Source organism: Cervus canadensis, chromosome 9 (assembly GCF_019320065.1).
Source record: "Cervus canadensis isolate Bull #8, Minnesota chromosome 9, ASM1932006v1, whole genome shotgun sequence".
Classification (NCBI taxonomy): domain Eukaryota; kingdom Metazoa; phylum Chordata; class Mammalia; order Artiodactyla; family Cervidae; genus Cervus; species Cervus canadensis.
Window position 1 is genome coordinate 68860884 of NC_057394.1, and position 16888 is coordinate 68877771.

At 41.6% G+C, this 16888-nt stretch overlaps 2 protein-coding genes across 2 annotated transcripts in view; one reads left to right on the forward strand and one right to left on the reverse strand.

Moving 5' to 3' along the window:
* Positions 1–16888, forward strand: part of FAM124A (family with sequence similarity 124 member A) — a 111682-nt gene that overhangs the window by 55101 nt on the left and 39693 nt on the right. The gene's annotated exons all lie outside the window — the stretch shown is intronic.
* LOC122447516 (thymosin beta-4-like) lies at positions 6473–7002 on the reverse strand. The gene has a single exon (XM_043478162.1). It carries the CDS (start codon positions 6929–6931, stop codon positions 6797–6799), a length of 135 nt encoding a protein of 44 aa, XP_043334097.1. The 5' UTR covers positions 6932–7002; the 3' UTR covers positions 6473–6796.

Genomic DNA, 16888 nt, shown 5'->3' on the forward strand with positions numbered 1-16888 from the left:
AGCAGAAGGCTTCTGGGAGCCAGCAGTTAGGAGTTGGGGGGGTCTCGATCCCACCGATCCAGACTAGGTCCTGTTTGGCTGAACCTTCAAACACCGGGCTGAAAGACCTACTTTAATTTTCCTTCTGTGTTAATGTATTCTTTGTTAGCTCCCAATTAGGTATCCTTTTTATTGAAGTATAGTTGATAACACAATATTATATAAGTCACAGGTGTATGATATAGTGATTCACAGTTTTATACTCATTTATACTTATTATAAAATATTGTCTGTATTTCCCATGGTGTACAATATACCTTGTAGCCCATTTTATACTTAATAGTTTGTACCTCTTAACCCCCTACCCCATATGACCCCTCCCCACTTCCCTCCCCATCAGTAACCACCAGTTCTCTGTATCTGTGAGTCTGCTGCTTTTTTGTTATATTCTCTAGTTTGTTTTTTAGGTTCCACAGGTACGTGACATCGTACAGTGTTTGTCTTCCTCTGTCTGACTTCGTTCACTTAGCAGAATGCCCTCCAACTCCATCCATGTTGCTGCAAATGGCAAATTTTCATTCTTTTTATGGCTGATTAGTATTCCACTCTGTATTTATACTACATCTTCTTTATCCATTCATCTGTTGATGGACACTTACATTGCTTTTATATCTTGGCAATTGTGAATTTTGCTGCTATGGACATTGGGGTGCATATCTTTTTAAATTTTGGGGGGTGCGTATCTTTTTGAATTAGTGTCTTTGTGTTTTTTTCAAACATATACCCAGGAGTGGAACTGCTGGGTCACATGGTAGTTTTGTTTTTAGTTTTTCAGTTTGATATTTTCATTAAAAATTTTATTAGATTTTTTAAGGATTTTTTTAATGTGGATCATTTTTAACATCTTTAATAAATTTGTTACAATATTGTTTCAATTTTATGTTTTGCTTTTCTGGTCATGAGGCATGTGGGATCCCAGCTCCCTGACCAGGGATCAAACCCATACACTCTGCACTAGAAGGCAAAGTCTTAACCAGTGGACTACCAGGGAAGTTTCTATTACATTTTTATTAGAAAATAATCAAACCACATTACCCAAAATATTTTGGGGAATTAGAGATTTAAAAAAAAATTACTACCACCATAACAGAGCATTATGATATATTTTCTGCCAGGTTTTTTTGGTCATGTAATCTGTATATCTTATGTCAACTTTCTGACAAATATGAAGGGAAATATACACATACACATACAAAGGGAAACTCTGTATTTCTCACTTGTCCCCAAGAAAGATAGGAAAAGAACCTCTTGCTAAAGGGCCTCAGACTTGGACTTCTCTCTCCCACCACTGACCTTCCAGCCACCCAGATGGAAGGTCAAACATTGTTTAGACTTTAAGGAACTTTCCACTGGATTCTTGGCTTTATGCTGGGAGAATGAGCTCCGGGATCCTCCAGAATTTTATGCTCAGAGAATTTCTGTCTCCCTCTTTGTACTCAGATACAGGAAGTCTAGGTTCCATGAGTCAGGATTTTGTCACCTCGAGGGAGTCACCTTCTTCCTGGGGTAGTCTGGAAGGGGGTGTGTGTGAGGATCCACATAATATGCATTAGTGTGGCTGTCACAGCGTCTGCCCACAGCAGGTGCCCAGTAAACACCTGCTTCTGGAAAAAAAAACAACAACCCGCATGTCAAGCACAACTGGCCTCAGAGTTTGAGAACCACTCAGCAGGCCATGTGAGAGGGGCGAGGGACCCACTGTCGCCCCTGCTGCAGTCAGTGGTGGCGACGAAGTCTGCAGGCCCTCAGCGGGAACCTGCCCCTTCCCAGTGAGCGACCTCGACCTATGACCTCTCTCTCTGTCTCTGCTATCTGGACCCAGGGTGGGGAGCGGTAAACAGTGGGCCATGAAGGGAGGCAGGAAGGAATAAAGGAAGGACTGAAGGGCCTCAGTGATGGGAGGCAGAGCCTGGACAACCTCCAGGCCAGGCCTGCAGGGCACTCTGTCCATCTGCTGCAGAAAGCTGTGTGCCACCAAGCTGCCCCTGCTCCCAGGAGACTAGCTGGGACTCTAGATCAAGCAGAGAGCACTTTCTCTGTGTGCACAGGAAGGAAACGGCTGGGTTTGGCCATCCTGCTCTGCCCACAAGGGGCCTGAATGGTTTCCTGCCCCCTGGACCTCACTGCATCCCTGAAGATGCCTGTTCGCTGAGTCCTTTCCTAGACAAACATGAGGGTGCGCACCCTGGTGCACGGTTACCGTAGTTAACAAGTGATGGGGCCACATCTCCACAGTGTCGCACAGAGGGGATCTCCCTTGGTCAAGTGAGCCTTTTCTAATGGACTTCAGACCCAATGACCTATAAGCAGGGGAAATGTGGTTAAAACAGGAATAAATTCCACCTGGACACACAGATATCTCCAGTCCACCTTGGGGTGGAAGCAAGTCAACGGTATCCCTCATTTCACATCTACTTATTGAGAATATTATATAATGCTATTTTTCTCCAATACTTCTTAATGTTTATATACGGCATTTGTAAATTATATATGACTTCTAAAGTATCATAAGTATACACACACACACACACACACACAGTATTCCTCTCTCGTCAGTTATAGTCGACTGTGTATATGTGCTAAGTACATATATATATATATATATATATATATATATATATGCACACACACACACAGTATTCCTCTCCCGTCAGTTATTACTTGACTGCGTATATGTGCACGCATGTGTGCTCAGTTGCTTCAGTAATTTCCGAGTCTTTGCGACCCCATGGACTGTAGCCCACCAGGCTACTCTGTCCTTGGGATTCTCCAGACAGGAATACTGGAGGGGTTTGCCATGCCCTCCTCCAGGGGATCTTCCCAACCCAGGAATCACACTCTCATCTTCTGCATTGCAGGCAGATTCTTTACCACTGAGCCACCAAGGAAGCCTGACTACATATATGCATGGACTTATTTCTGGGCTGTCAAGTGTGTCCCACTAGTCTATGCATGTATTTTTATGCCAGTACCATACTATTTTGATTACTATAGCTTTATAATATAGCTTGAAATCAAGAAATGTGATGTCCCCAGATCTGTTATTCTTTCTCAGGATTTCCCTGGGTATTCTGGGCCTTTTGTGGTCCCATATAGATGTTATTTATTTTGGGGGGCTCCAAAACACTGCAGATGGTGATTGCAGCCATGAAATTAAAAGACACTTACTCCTTGAAAGGAAAGTTATGACCAACCTAGATAGCATATTAAAAAGCAGAGACATTACTTTGCCAACAAAGGTCTGTCTAGTCAAGGCTATGATTTTTCCAGTGGTCATGTATGGATGTGAGAGTTGGACTGTGAAGAAAGCTGAGCGCCAAAGAATTGATGCTTTTGAACTGTGGTGTTGGAGAAGACTCTTGAGAGTCCCTTGGACTGCAAGGAGATCCAACCAGTCCATCCTAAAGGAGATCAGTCCTGGGTGTTCATTGGAAGGACTGATACTGAAGCTGAAGCTCCAATACTTTGGCCACCTCATGCGAAGAGCTGACTCATTGGAAAAGATCCTGATACTGGGAGGGATTGGGGGCAGGAGGAGAAGGGGACGACAGAGGATGAGATGGCTTGATGGCATCAGCGACTCAATGGACATGAGTTTGAGTAAACGCTGGGAGTTGGTGATGGACAGGAAGGCCTGGCGTGCTGTGATTCATGGGGTCGCAAAGAGTCGGACACGATTGAGCAACTGAACTGATAGATGTTAGAATGGTTTCTTCTATTTCTGTGAAAAAAAAAATGCCATTGGGATCTTAATAGGGATTGGATTGAATCTGTCTTTGGGTTATGAATAGTTTAACAATAACAGTTTTTCTAATCCGTGAACATATAGGATACCTTTCCATTCATTTGTGCCTTGAATCTTCAGTTTCTTTTATCAGTGTCTTGCAGTTTTCAGTGCCAAGAACTCACACTTCTTTGGTTAAATTTATTACTAAGTACTGTATTGTTTTTGATGCTATTGTGAATGAGATCATTTTATTTCCTACTCAGATAAATTAGTAGTAGTTTATAGAAAAACCACTGATTTTTATATGTTAATTTTGAATCCTGCAGCTTTTCTGAATTTATTGGTTAGCTTTAACATTTTTTGGTGAAGTTTTCACAACTTTTTATATATTTGCAAATAGAGACCATTTTACTTCTTGCTTTCCGGTGTTGATGCCTTTTATCTTTTTCTTGCCTGATTGTTCTAAGAGTCCATGCTGTGTGGAATAGGAGTGGTGTGAGTGGACACCATTGTCTTGTTTCCAATCTTAGAGGAAAAGTTTTCAGCCTTTCACCAATGGGTATGATGTTAACTGTGGCATGATATATAAGGCCTTTAGTATCATGAGCTATGTTCCCTCTGTATCTAATTTGTTAAGAATTTTTAACATGAATAGATGTTGAATTTTGTCAAATGCTTTTTCTGCATCTATTGAGATTATCATTTGATTTTTTTCTTTGATTCTATTAATATGATATATCATATTGATTGACTTACAAGTATTGAACCATCCTTGTATCGTGGGACAATCTTACTTGATCATTGTGAATGATCCTTTTAATATACTATTGAATTTGGTTTGCTAGTGTTTTATTGAGATGTCTACATCAGTATTCATTAAGGATATGGCTTGTAGTTTTCTTGTAGTGTCTTTTTCTGGCTTTGGTGTCAGGGTAATACTGTCCTTATAAAATGAATTTAAGAGTGTTCCCTTTTCTTCACTTTTTTGGGAACAGGTTGAGAAAGATTTAATTCTTTAAATGTTTGTTAAAATACATCAGTGAAGCCATCTGATTCTGGGGTTTTCTTTGTGGGGGATTTTTTATTACTGAGTTAATCTGCCTACCAGTAATTAGTCTGTTCAGATTTTCTATTTCTTTATGATTCATTCTTGATAGGTTGTATGTTTCTAACAATTTTTCCATTTCTTCTAAACTGTATGGCACTTAATTTTTTATAGAATCTTCTTATAACTCTTTGTGTTTCTGTGATATTAGTTATAATGTCTCCTCTTTCATTTATAACTTTTAAATTTGGGTTCTCTATTTTTTTCCTTGGTTTGTTTAGCTAAAGTTTTGTCCATTTTGTTTATATTTTCAAAGGACCAACACTTAATTTGGTTACTGTTTTCTGTTGTTTTCTTGTTCTCTATTTATTTCTGTTCTGATCTTTATTATTACCTTCCTTTGCCTAAACTGGGGTTAGTCTTTTTTCTAATTTGAGGCATTAGATTTAAGTTGTTTATTTGACATGTTTCTTGTTGCTTAGGTTGATTTTTTTTTTTTATTGTTATGAACTTTCCTCTTACAACTGCTTTTTCTGTATCCCATAAGTTTTAATATGTTGTTTTCATTTTCATTCACCAAAAGGTACTTTTCAGTTTCTTCTTTATTATTTGACCCAATGATATTTCAGAAGAGTGTTGTTTAATTTCTATGTGTTTGTGGTTTTTCCAGTTTTTCTCCTGTTACTGATTTCTAATTTCATGACATTGTGGTCAGAGAAGATACTTGGTATGATTTCAGTTTTCTTGAATTTGCTAAGACTTATTTTATGGCCTAACATACGGTCTGTCTTAGATAATGTTCCATGTGCATTTAAGAAGAATGTGTGCTCTGTTGTTGGTTAGAATGTTCCATACACATCTGTGAGGTCTGCTTGTGTTGTTCAAACTTGCTGTTTACTTATTGATTCTCTGTCTGAATGATCCATCCATTGTTGAGAGTGTTCCACCAAAAAATTCATCTATTTTTTATTGTTTATTTCTTCTTTTGCTGTATTAGTTTTGCTTTACATATTGATGTGCTCCAGTACTAGGAGCATAAATTTTAAAACTGCTGTATCTTTTTGAAGGATTGACAACTTTGTTACCATATAATGACCTGCTTTGTATTTTCTTTTAAAGTTCTATTTTGTCTAATACAAGTATAGCTAGTCCTGGTTTCTTTTCTTTTTTTTGTTACCATTTGCTTTAAATATCTTTATCCTTTTCTTAAAGTTTGTATCTGTTTTTAAAGCTAAAGTCAGTCTCTAGTAGGTAGTATATCATTGGATCTTGTGTTTTTGTTTTAATCCTTTAATTCTTTGTCTTTTGATCAGAAAATGCAATCCATTTATGTTTAAAGTAATTATTGATACTTAAGAACTTAATAGTGCCATTTTGTTCATTGTTTTCTGGCTGATTTTTAGATACATTGTTCCTTCTTATTCTGCAGTCTTTTTTGTGTTTTGATGTTTTTTGGTATCAGTATGCCTTCTTTATCATATTCTTTTGTGTAATTACTATAAGTTTTTCCCTTGTGGCTACCATGAAGCTTACATAAACTATCTTAGAATTAACACCCTATTTTATTTTTTTTTCAGGTTTTAAAACTTTTTATTTGCATATTTTAAAAATTGTGCATTCCAATAATTAAAACATTTGAACAACAACAAAAAAAAAAATGGCACTCTGATTAAACTGCATTTTACAGCCCTCAGGACACCTTGGACCAGCTTTTTACTCTAGATTTCACTGTCGTCCCACCCAGCTTCCTCCTTCACCAACATGCAAGTTCTTTTCCTTCCCTGCCAGCCACATAGGCAGATGGGAGAGGCAGGCGCGGCCTACTTTGTCAGTAGTTCTCCATTCTTTGATGTAAAAAGGGGTAGCACAGTCATTTAAACTCGATCCAACCTCTTTGCATCTTACAAAGTTAAACAGGGAAAAGAAGTAAAATAAGAAGGCAATGCTTGTGGAATGTACAGTGCATGCTGGCGGCGCATGCTTCATTACGACTCGCCTGCTTGCTTCTCCTGTTCAATCGTTTCTTTCGAAGGCAGTGGATTTTTCTCTTGCGTTTCCTTTTTCTTCAATTTCAACTTATCGAACTTCTCAATCTCAGCCATATCGGGCTTGTCAGACATTGTTGCGGAGGGCGCGGAGCTCTAGCTGCGAGCCGGTGAAGTCTGATCTGCGCTGTGGCTGCTGCCGAATGCTGAGTGCCTGAATTAACACCCTATTTTAAACTGATACTAAGTTAACTTTAATAGCATTCCTAAAATTTTACACTTTTACTTCTCTCCTTACATTCTAGGTTTTGATGTTACACATTATATATTTTTATCTCATGTATCTCATAAAAGATCATTGTAGTCATAATTTTTACTCACATCTTTTAACTTTTAAATTAGAGGTGTAAATGAATTACACACCACCATTACCATATTACTGAGTTTGACTATATATTCACCATTACCAGTGAGTTTCACACTACCTTACTATGCTTTGAAGTGAAGAAGTGAAGTCACTCAGTCGTGACCGACTCTTTGCGACCCCACGGACTGTAGCCTACCAGACTCCTCTGTCCATGGGATTTTCCAGGCAAGAGTACGGGAGTGGGTTGCCATTGCCTTCTCCAGGGAATTTTCCCGATCCTGGGATTGAACCCAGGTCCCCTCATTGCAGGCAGACACTTTACCGTCTGAGCCACCAGGGAAGCTTAGTTTTTTACTGTGCTTTAATAATGTTAAATGGCATCCTTTCACTTCCACTCAAATAACTCCCTTTAGCATTTCTTGTAAAGTGGGGTTAGTAGTTGATTTTCCTTATACAAGCATTTGTTTGTTTGGCAAAGTCTTTATCTCTACTTCATTCTTTTAAAAATTTATTTATTTTAATTGGAGGCTAATTGCTTTACAATACTGTAGTGGTTTTTACCATACATTGACATGAATCAGCCATGGGTGTACATGTCTCTACTTCATTTTGAAGGAAAGTTGTGCTGGGTACATAATTATTGGTTGACACTTTTTCTTAAAATATTTTGAATGTATTATCCCATTTTCTCCTTGCCTTAAAACTTTTCTGTTGAGGCCCACATCCCTCGGGTAGCGGTGTGTTGCACCCAGCCACATGTCGAGACCGGAGTCCAGTGTGGAAAGCCCTTCCTCCTGGGACATGGGGTGCTGCTGGAAAGGTGGCTGCCCCCTCACCCGTCATGCACTGCACATTCTTGGGGAACCTGGTGCTAAACCATTCGTAGACAACCTGCTTCTGGGTCGGGGTTTCATACCTAGCAGAGCAGCTCCCTCACTGTGGACTATTGAAAGTCAGTCCTCAACAAAATGGTTTGAAACTAAGAAACAAAAAAGGAAAAATAAATAAATAGATAAAATAAATTTAAAAAAATTTTTTTCTGTTGAGAAACCCACCGGTAGTCTGTGGGAGTAACGTTGTATGTAACTTGTTTCTTCTCTATTGTTGCTTCCATAATTCTTTGTCTTTGGATATTTTAATTATAATGTCTCTTAGTGCCGTCTATTTGGCTTCAATCTATCTGGGGTCCTTTAGGATTCATGGATCAGCATGTCCATTTATCTTCATAGGTTTGGGAAGTTTTCAGCCATTACATTTTAAATATACTTTCTGTCCCTATCTTACTGTCCTTCAGGAATTCTCATAATGTACGTACCATTTTCTTTTATTGTGTTCCATTAGTCCAATAGGCTTTCTTCACTATTTTTCATTTGTTTTTGTTTTTGCTCCTTTCACTGGATAATTTCAGATATCCAGTCTGCTAGTTCAATGTTTTTTTTTTTTCCTGCATTGTTGAGACCTTTTTTTTTTCATTAGTTGGAGGCTAATTACTTTACAATATTGTAGTGGTTTTTGCCATACATTGACATGAATCAGCCATGGATTTACATGTGTTCCCCATCCTGAACCCCCCTCCCACCTTCCTCCCCATCCCATCCCTCTGGGTCTTCCCAGTGCACCAGCCCTGAGCACTTGTCTCATGCATCCAACCTGGGCTGGTGATCTGTTTCACACTTGATAATATACATGTTTCGATGCTGTTCTCTCAGATCATCCCACCCTCGCCTTCTCCCATAGAGTCCAAAAGTCTGTTCTATACATCTGTATCTCTTTTTCTGTCTTGCATATAGGGTTATCGTTTCCATCTTTCTAAATTCCGTATATATGTGTTAGTATATACTGTATTGGTGTTTATCTTTCTGGTTTACTTCACCGTATAATGGGCTCCAGTTTCATCCATCTCATTAGAACTGATTCAAATGTATTCTTTTTAATGGCTGAGTAATATTCCATTGTGTATATGTACCACAGCTTTCTTATCTATTCATCTGCTGATGGGCATCTAGGTTGCTTCCATGTCCTGACTATTATAAACAGTGCTGCGATGAACATTGGGGTTCACATGTCTCTTTCAGATCTGGTTTCCTCAGTGTGTATGCCCAGGAGTGGGATTGCTGGGTCATATGGCAGTTCTATTTCCAGTTTTTTAAGGAATCTCCACACTGTTCTCCATAGTGGCTGTACTAGTTTGCATTCCCACCAACAGTGTAAGAGGGTTTCCTTTTCTCCACACCCTCTCCAGCATTTATTGCTTGTAGACTTTTGGATAGCAGCCATCCTGACTGGCGTGTAATGGTACCTCATTGTGGTTTTGATTTGCACTTCTCTGATAATGAGTGATGTTGAGCATCTTTTCATGTGTTTGTTAGCCATCTGTATGTCTTCTTTGGAGAAATGTCTGTTTAGTTTTTTGGCCCATTTTTTGATTGGGTCATTTATTTTTCTGGAATTGAGCTGCAGGAGTTGCTTGTATATTTTTGAGATTAATCCTTTGTCTGTTGCTTCGTTTGCTATTATTCTCTCCCATTCTGAAGGCTGTCTTTTCACCTTATAGTTTCCTTTGTTGTGCAAAAGCTTTTAAGTTTAATTAGGTCCTATTTGTTTATTTTTGCTTTTATTTCCAATATTCCGGGAGGTGAGTCATAGAGGATCCTGCTGTGATTCATGTCGGAGAGTGTTTTGCCTATGTTCTCCTCTAGGAGTCTTATAGTTTCTGGTGTTGAGACCATTTTTGAAGCTCTCTATGAATTCTTCAGTCATCATATATTTCAGATCTAGGATTTCTATTTGTTTTATGCCTACTGTTTCTTTGTCGAACTTCTTGTTTTTCTTGCATTGTTTTCCTAATTTCACATAGTTCTCTGTGTGTTCCTGTAGTTCATTAAACTTCTTCAAGAGGGTTATTCTGAGTTTTTGTCCAGCTCTTTATAGATCTCCATTTCTGGGGTGAATTATTAGAGTTTTATTAGTTTCCTTCAGTGATTCATATTTACTTGATTTTTCTTTTTTTTTTTTTTACCCTTGATTCCTTACATTGCTATCTATGCATTTGAGTGTTTTCTTTCCTAGGCCATTGCAGGTTCTCTTTGGAAGGGGCAGTTCTTTACTAGTTTGCTCAGCTTAGTGTTCTGGACATGCTTGCTGGTAAGATACTTGGGCAGGTAGGGCTTGCTATCAGTGTCTGTTTTGGACAAGGCTCCTGCCCAGGCTCTGAGGTCATGGAGAGGGAGGCATACCAGTGGCTGAAAATATTGCATGGGACTGATGGTTCCCTGCCCAGAAAGACTATAGAATGGGCTTTGCGGTTACCTGGCCTCTCCAGATGGTGGGGACTAGGTATTATATTCTGTAGTCAGCTGGGCTATAAATTGGCTTCCCTGCTCAGGGGAGGCAGCAGAGCAGGGCCCAAGGGACTGCACTGCTCATTGTTTGGGGACCCAAATCAAGCTAGACTGTGCACTGAATATCCTGACCAGACTGGGCCATTGGTTTTTCTCTGCAGACAGGGAATCTGTTCATGCGGTACTTAAACCAGGACTGTACATAGCTTCTTGTGTTCTGATTAGGTCCCCTGGGCAGGTAGGCTGATAGCTAGATTCAGCCGTGGGTGGAGCTATGAGTTATTGTCGCTGACCAGGCAGGGCCCCACACAGGCCCCAGGTCTGGCAAGGCTCTTGTTTGCAGATCAAATCGGGCAGCTTCCCTGGCCTGATGGGCCAGCATCCTAGCTCTCCTGATGGGCTGGGCCACTGGCCAGGTTCTCCACTCAGTGCTGCTGTAATTGGAGTTACAAGATGGGCTACACAGATTCTCAGGAGCTCTGGTTAGGTTCACAGGCTGGAGGCTGGATTCAGCTCTGGGTATGGCAATAAATTACCTTCCCTGCATGGTTGAGGCTGCATACAGAGCAGTCTCCAGGGACAGTGAGGCTCTCTGGGAATCAAACCAGACAGACTTCTTCACTAAGCTCCCTGGGCAGCTGGGGCTCCCTTCAGGTGCAGAGCTGCTGGTTGGGTTCTCCACTCAGATGCTGCTGGAACCAGGGCTGCCAGCGTGAACTACTGAGATTCCTGGGAACTCTGTTTAGGTTTCCCAGTTAGCAGAGCTGGAGGCGGCATTTGGCACCGGGCAGGGCTACAGGTTAGCTTCTCTGCTCGGGGGGTAAGGGGTGCGGAGTCAGGATGCAGAGCACACCTCAAAGCTGAGAAGACTCTTGTTTAGGACAGGGGTCCCCAACCTCCAGGGTCTAATGCCTGATCATCTCAGGTGGAGCTGATGTTATAACAGAAATGAAGTAGATAATAAATGTGATGTGCTTAAATCATCCTGAAACCATCCCCCACCCCCAACCAGTCCATGGCAAAATTGTCTTCCACAAAACCTGTCCCAGGTGCCAAAAAGGTTGAAGACTGCTGGTTTAGGGAGCTAACCAGGCTGATTTATGCACCAGACTGCTCCGACGGGGTCACTAGCTTGTCTCTGCAGACCTGTGGAGCTTCTGGCGAGGCCCTCTGCTCGAGTGATGCTGGTCCTCGCTGTCTCCCAGGTGCTCAGGCCTGGCTCCTTGGTCAGGAAGAACCCAAAGCTCCCTCAGCAGTAGGCAGAGCTATGAATTAGCTGCACTTCCCCGTGGCTCAGACAGTCAAGAATCTGCCTGCAATGCAGGGGACCTGGGTTCAATCTCTGGGTCGGGAAGGCCCCCTGGAGAAGGAAATGGCAACCCACTCCAGTATTCTTGGCTGCAGAATCCACATGGACAGAGGAGCCTGGTGGGGTACAGCTCATGAGGTTGCAAAGAGTCAGACAGGACTGAGCGAATAACACTTTCCTGGACAGAGCAGGAGAGCTCTCTGCAAACAGCTTTCCAGGTGTTCCGGAAGGTTTCTGGTTGGGCAGGGCCAGCAGTAATCCGTGCTATGAACCATCTCTCCTGCCTGGGAGGAGCAGAGAACCACTTCCCAGTCTGGCAAGGCTCTTTGTTAGCGGTCTTGACTCAGCCCTCCACCCCCCCACCCAACCCCCAAGTTCCTGGGCTGAGCCGTGCTGCTGGCTCTGCTGCACCCGATGATCAGCTCTGCCTGCTGGCCTCTTTGCTCAGCGATGCTGGGCTTCGCGGCTTCGAAGTGTTCCCACCTGGCTCTCTGGTCGGCAGGGCCAGGAGCTAACGCTCAGCAGTAGGTGGGTTAAGACTCAGGGTGGAGGGGAAGAGACAGACCTGGTTACAGAGCTGCGAAGGCTCTTCACTTGAGGTCCTGAGTCAGGCAGACCTGCGCCCCGCTGACTTCCCTGCTCAGACTGCGCTGCTGGTTGGGATCACTGCTTGGGGGCGGCAGGTAGGAACTCAGGCTGCCAAGGGGCCAGCGCTGGTTGTTGCAAGCCCCTCCCACCTTTTCCATCACAGTCAGATTCCCAGATTCAAACCCCACGGATTCCCTCTGCGATCCTCATGAGGCACGATCAGAGTGGGGGCCCCCACAAAGTGACCCACCATGCTGGGATGGGGGGGATGTCCAGCTGGCTCTCGTTTCCCACTGGGGGAATTTGGGGCCCGTGGGGTGGTGGGCTGACCTGGGGGAAAGGCAAGGCTGACAGCATGTAGTTGCTTTTCTTAGCCTTCCAACGCAGCCTGTCTTAGTCTCTGGCAGTGGGGTGAAGCTGAAGCACCCCCGGTATGTCCTAGAATTCCCTCAGTGCTGCTTTGTTCATGAATATTAACTGTCCTTCTTCTTGTTCAGTCACTAAGTCATGTCTGACTCTTTGCGACCATGTGGACTATAGCATGGCAGGCTTCCCTGTCCATCACTATCTCCCTGAGTTTGCGCAAACTCATGTCCATTGAGTCAGTGATGCCATCCAACCATCTCATCCTCTGTCGTCCCCTTCTCCTTTTGCCTTCAATCTTTCCCAGCATCAGGGTCTTTTCCAATGAGTCAGCTCTTCGATTCAGGTGGCCAAAGTATTGGAGCTTCAGCGTCAGTCCTTCCAAGGAGTATTCAGGGTTGATTTCCTTTAGGATTGACTGGTTTGATCTCCCTTGTTGTCCAAGGGACTCTCTCCTTCTTAGGAGGGGGGTAAAATCAGGCATGACCTGTGTTGCCATCTTGGTGATGTCACCCCTAGGAAAGAACCTAAGATAGTAAACCCTGGTGCACAGGGAGGTCTATTAAGTAATTGCTAAGCTGCAGAATCATTTTCATTATCACCACCACTGCCATCATCATCAGAGCTAGTAGGACACTTGCCTCAGGCCACAGAGCTAATAAGTGGCCCAGCAAGGATTCAAAGGGCTTCCCAACTTCAGGGGTCTCTCTGCAGACCACAACAAAGCACCTTCCTGCCTTAGTCAAGAATGCAAGATGCTTGCTTGATATGTGTGAACATCTCAGCCACCATACATGGGATTTACATAAATTAGTCCTAGCAGGCTGAGATATTTATGGATAAACTGTTTAAAAAGCCACAAACTGCTTTCAAGTGGTTCAGCAAAGAGCTGTGTATAGATTTTACTATATATACGTATTCTCATACATATATGTATACATATAGATAAATGATAAAACATACACACAAAATGAATCTGTACAATGGAGATAAAGGAAGCAAGACAAAATCATTGTATCTTCTACTGTTCAATATTTTTTATATATTTGAAAAGCTTCATAATAAACATTGTTGAAAAGTACACATAATTTTTCACCATTGTTAAGGTATAGTTTTGGGGGTCTTTCATCTGTACAGCCCACTACATGAACATTGTCACATTTTTATTTAAAATGTATACAAGCTATAGTATGATAGGTAAAACATCAAATAAACACAGTGCTTCTCGACTCCTAAATTGGATAGCTAAATCTGTATTTCAATATGCAGCAGTGTGACCAGGAAGCTTCCCATTCGACCACAAAGCCAACTGAACTAGCAGGGCTCAGTAATGCTGTGAGGAAATACATGCAGTTGTTTGTTTATGGCAGAACTTGGCAATTAAACTTTGTGAGGAGGCCCATTATGAGTGAATGTGTATTCATCATTTGCAATACTGTAAGTTTATGTTGTTGCTGTTCAGTCACTAAGTTGTGTCCAACTCTGGGACCCCATGGACTGCAGCATGCCAGGCTTCCCTGTCCTTCACCATCTCTTGAAGTTTGCTTAGTCCATTGAGTCAGTGATGCCATCTAACCATTTCATCCTCTGCCTCCCCCTTCTGCTTTTGCCTTCAGTCTTTCCCAGCATCAGGGTCTTTTCCAGTGAGTCGGCTCTTCTCATCAGGTGCCCAAAGAATTGGAGCTTCACACATATCACAGTTTTAGCACTAGTCCTTCCAGTGAATATTCAGGGTTGATTTCCTTTAGGATTGACTGGTTTGCTCTCCTTGCAGTCCAAAGGATTCTGGAGAGTCTTCTCTAAGACCACAGTTCAAAAGCATCAATTCTTCAGTTTTCAGCCTTCTTAATGGTCCAGCTCTCACATTGTACATGACTATTGGAAAAACCAGAGCTTTGACTACGTGGACCTTTGTTGGCAAAGTGATGTCTCTGCTTTTTAATATGCTGTCTAGGTTTGTCATAGGTTTTCTTCCAAGGAGCAAGTGTCTTTTAATTTCATGGCTGCAGTTGCCATCTGTGGTGATTTTGGAGCCCAATAAATTAAAATCTGTCACTGCTTCACTCTTCCCCCTTCTATTTGCTGTGAAGTGATGGGCCAGGATGCCATGATCTCAGTTTTTTGAATGTTGAGTTTTAAGCCAGCTTTTTCACTCTCCTCTTTCACCCTCATCAAGAGGCTCTTTAGTTCCTCTTTGCTTTCTGCCATTAGAGTGGTATCATCTCCATATCTGAGGTTGTCGATATTTCTCACAGCAATCTTCATTCCAGCTTGTGCTCATCCAGTCTGGTATTTCGCATGATGTACTCTGCATATAAATTAAATAAGCAGGGTGACAAAATACAGCCTTGACGTACTCCTTTCCCAATTTGGAACCAGTCCATTGTTCCATGTCTGGTTCTAACTGTTGCTTCTTGACCTGCATACAGATTTCTCAGGAGAAAGGTAAGGATGTCTGGTATTCCCATCTCTTGAAGAATTTTCCACAGTTTGTTATATTGCACATAATCAAAGCCTTTGTGGTTTAGTCACTAAGTCGCGTCCAACTCTTGTGACCCCATGGACCGTAGTCTGCCAGGCTCCTCTGTCCATACGGATTCTCCAGGCAAGAATACTGGAGTGCATTGCCATTTCCTTCTCCAAGGGATCTTCCTGACCCAGGAATCGAACCTGGGCCTCCTGCATTGCAGGCAGATTCTTTACTGACTGAGCTATGAGGGAAGTCCAAAGGCTTTAGTATAGTCAATGAAGCAGATGTTTTTCTGGAATTCCCTTGCTTTCTCTATGATCTAGTGTATGGTGGCAATTTGATCTTTGGTTCCTCTGTCTTTTTAAAACCCAGCTTGTACGTCTGGAAGTTGTGGGTTCACATACTGTGGAAGCCTAGCTTGAAGGATTTTGAACATTACCCTGCTAGCATGTGAAATGAGCTCAATTGTCTATAGTTTGAACATTCTTTGTCATTGCCTTTCTTTGGGATTGGAATGAAAACTGACTTTTTCCAGTCCTGTAGTCACTGCTTAGTTTTCCAAATTTGTTGGCATATTGAGTGCAGCACTTTAACAGCATCATCTTTTTGTTTATCTTCAAAAAACCAGGTCTTAGTTTCATTGATCTTTTCTTTATTGTCTTTTTAGTCTATTTATTTCTGTTCTGACCTTTGTTATTTCCTCTTTCTGCTAACTTTGGGCTTCACTTGTTCTTGTTTTTCTACTTCCTGTAAGTGTAAGTGAATGTGTTTGAGATTTTTCTTGTTTCTCAATTAGGCATTTACCACTTGAACTTCCCTCTGAGAGCTTTTTTACTGTATTCCATAAGTTTTGGTATGTTGTATTTTTATCTGTCCCAAGTAACTTTAATTTTTCTTCTGATTTCTTTTTTGACCCATTGGTTATTGAATAGCATGATGCTTAATCTCCACATATTTGTGAATTATCCTGCTTTCTGCTTGTAATTGATATTTAGTTTCATACCGTTGTGGTTGGAAAAGATGGCTGATGTGATTTCTGTCTCCTTAAATTTATTAAGACTTTTTTTGTGCCCTAATATATGATTTACCCCGGACAATGTTCCATCTACACATAACAATATATGTATATGATTTTTAAAATTATAAAATGAATGTCATTTTAGTTTGAAATCAGTGTATGACTGGACTAAAATACTGTTAGAAATTGCAAATAGATTTTTCTTCCTTGGACCTCAAAAGAGAAGGATATCTTCCTGAAAATGAGAAGCAAAGAAAATACTTAAAACTGTTTGGCTGAAATCACACCTAAATCATTAGGCTATTGGCCTAGTTCCTACAAAATTTCAGGAAATAAATCTTTGCAATCTTACTTGTCATCTAGGTTTCATATAAATAAGATATTTTTAATGTCCTCCTTTTTTGATACAAAAGACATTGAAACAGTGCAAAGAAGAAATATAATTTGTGTAAGAGAAAGCCTAACGTTAGACCATCTCAGCAGTGATCTGAAGTGTAAGGTGAGGAGGCCTCTCTGTTAATGTCTAGCCCAGTCATCTCCATACCGTTGCCGTGTAAGGTGTTCCCTTCCCGGTGGTCCTCTGTTGAAAGCCCCCTTCCCCGCCTCACCCAGGCACAGCCAGAGCGCCAGGTTAGC

Excerpts from the sequence above, each read along its gene's own strand:
- LOC122447516 (XM_043478162.1), bottom strand. The coding sequence starts at position 6,931 with ATGTCTGACAAGCCCGATATGGCTGAGATTGAGAAGTTCGATAAGTTG.